Source organism: Pteropus vampyrus, unplaced genomic scaffold, assembly GCF_000151845.1.
Source record: "Pteropus vampyrus isolate Shadow unplaced genomic scaffold, Pvam_2.0 Scaffold6, whole genome shotgun sequence".
Taxonomy (NCBI): Eukaryota; Metazoa; Chordata; class Mammalia; order Chiroptera; family Pteropodidae; genus Pteropus; species Pteropus vampyrus.
In genome coordinates this window covers 5,426,453-5,429,094 of record NW_011888787.1, presented here as the reverse complement: position 1 = coordinate 5,429,094, position 2,642 = coordinate 5,426,453, and the positions used below count along the sequence as shown (strand labels likewise).

Genomic DNA, 2,642 nt, shown 5'->3' with positions numbered 1-2,642 from the left:
CAACCAAATGACCATTGTTAACAAGCTATCTACTTATGAAACATTTATATTTGCTTTAACTATCCTAAAAGAATCAGCTCAAATGTTTCCACTTTTACCAAGTCTTCCTTGATTGCTTCTAACATGAAGGAATCTCCCATACTTTCGAATCTCTTATCTTTCACATGGCACTGATCATATTTGCCTCGTTATAATAAATAGACAAAAATAAAGACTTCTGTACACATCTTATACCTCTACTGCTAGAGTTCTAAGTTTCTTAAGGGCAATAATTGTGTCTTACTCATCTTTTTATGCCCCACATCCTCTAGTGTGTTGTTTTATATGTAGTTATCTAACTAATATTTGTTGAATAATAGGTATTAAAAATGGTCCTGCCTAGTAGGACTATAGTTTGTTGATTCCAAATGAGTAAAATCAGAAAAAAATGTTATTGACCTTGGTTGGCCTAAGTCTTATAGAGTGATCAGGTTTGTTTGATTCAGATGTTCCGCTCCATTCTAGGGATGTTCCAATTTTTTCCTTCACAGCTGAAGATAAAGATTTGGGAACACTCAGTGGGAATTCTCCTGCAAGAAAGTAAATATGGTCCAAATCTTAGCAGTGTATAATTTCTTTAGAAAGCAAATGTTACTCAGCAACAGCACACGGAACACTGAAAGGACTTGAGAAGTAATCTTGTTAATCCACACCTTATTTTAACACTTACTATACTCAACTGTACTCACCAGCTTCCTCTACCACAATAAAAGATTCAGGTGTCCGTTCAGGAAGTGGAGGGGGAATTTCATCATCTATCCTTGGAGAAGTTGCTATGCAAAATGGCAGAAATATAATTACAATTTTTAATTAGAGAAATCCAAAAAATTGTCTTAGAGTCTAATCTTGATGTAAATTCCATCAAGCCTCATTACAATATTTAAACTGGTATCTGTTCACTTAAGGAAAAGCAAAATAAATTCTCTCTCTTAAGTTGCAAACCCAGGAGGTTTTGCTTATTCAAAATGTATTAATTCTTTCTAAAGCCCAAAAGTATTTTGATTGAGTCACTGAGTGTCAGTTAATATAATACAAAACATTATATTAATTTGGGAAGCTTTGGATTATTTTCCACATAACTCGTTCCTTTTGATTGACATAGAATATACAACATAGCATCATAAAGCATTAGACATGCCAAAGATTCAGTTACAGATTTGATAAAATCATAAAGATTTTAATATTTCTATATTCTACAAGTATAAAAAATATAGGTGTTTTTTGTTTTCTACACAACAGTAGTGCAACAGGGTTTTCTATATTTCTATAGAAATAGAATTTTAATAGAAAAATTTTATGCTATTACAAGAAACTTCCACCAGATGGCACACATGTCAATGTTGCTACAATCCCTGAAGATAAGGATTTATCTTCTAATGATGTTGATACTCAGAGAAGTTTACGATATTATAGGCATCTAGAAAAATAAAATTCCACTAAATTATAAAATAAGATCAAAGTATATCAAATACTCTAATCAAAGGAGGAACTATATCCAGATAAAAAAAATTTTAACAAATCTCAAATCTATTAAGAAACCGTACCATAATGTTATAGAGCAAAAGCTCTCTTTATTTCCTATTTAGGTAGAATATTCTTTATAATTTTCTGATGACATATCTAAAAGAGTTAAACTCGCTCTTTGCTTTCTTTCATCTTCTTCCACATCAAATTATTATCGTCACCTCTAACAGGATATTTACTTCCACTTTCAAACCACGCAGTAAAACAAAACAATACGCCTAATATGCAAAATTTCAGAATTATAAAGGAGATAAAGTATGAAAGTAAAGGTGCAAAAATACTTAAAATCCCACACAGAATACTGAGCACATATTCTCATCTACTAAGTTATTATAAAAGGGCAAGAGGAAATTCTGTTCTCTTCCACCTCATGCAGGAAGAGAATTCCATTCTTAGCAATCTGTTCAATCCAGTATAGCCACATGGTTGCGCAATAAAAATTCTGAGTGACCACTTGGTTCTGTTGATCAAATCTTTATGTTCTTTTGGAAGTTGCTTCTGTGTTCAAGGGTAAATTGTGGACCTTCTATATATATTTCTAGGAATGAGCACTGCCTTCTTCAGAAGCACTCCTGTTGGCCTAGATGATGGATCACAGATCATGGAATGTTACCTATTTGTTTTTGCTATTTCCGACTTGTCACATCTTTAAAACATTCCTAAATTTATTTCTTTGAGGAGAAAAAGGAAGGAGAAAGAAGCAGAGGAAAACAAGGGGAGGGTGAGAAGAAACCAAATTATCTACAGAAACAAAGTGAAATCTAAAATGCCATATGAACTTTTAAAAATAACTTACCCACTACTGCTGTCTCTTGGCTCAGTGTGGGGGGGAAATTGTTTGGAGGATTCAGTGATAAAGAATCACGTGAATCGTAATGAGGGGTTATAGAGGATGTTGGCAACAAAGAACAAGGTAACACAGTTCCATTTTGTTTCTCTGGTAAATCAAGAGACATTTTAGAACCAGCACAACTTGGAGATGACGGTGGAAAATAAGGATCTTCTACTAAAGACATGTAAGAATGTACATTAAAAGCACTAGAGTCACACTGCTTTGCATTAGATGCATTACACGTTTG

The 2,642-nt window shown here is 33.2% G+C and overlaps 1 protein-coding gene across 1 annotated transcript in view; it reads right to left on the bottom strand.

The window, feature by feature from the left end:
- Positions 1 to 2,642, bottom strand: part of PTPN22 (protein tyrosine phosphatase, non-receptor type 22) — a 54,010-nt gene that overhangs the window by 14,127 nt on the left and 37,241 nt on the right. Inside the window, exons 15-16 of the mRNA XM_011366953.2 lie at positions 729 to 812; positions 509 to 569 (exon numbers count right to left, since the gene is read on the bottom strand). Of these exons, the coding sequence (XP_011365255.1) occupies positions 509 to 569; positions 729 to 812 (145 nt within the window). The remainder of the gene's footprint in view (positions 1 to 508; positions 570 to 728; positions 813 to 2,642) is intronic.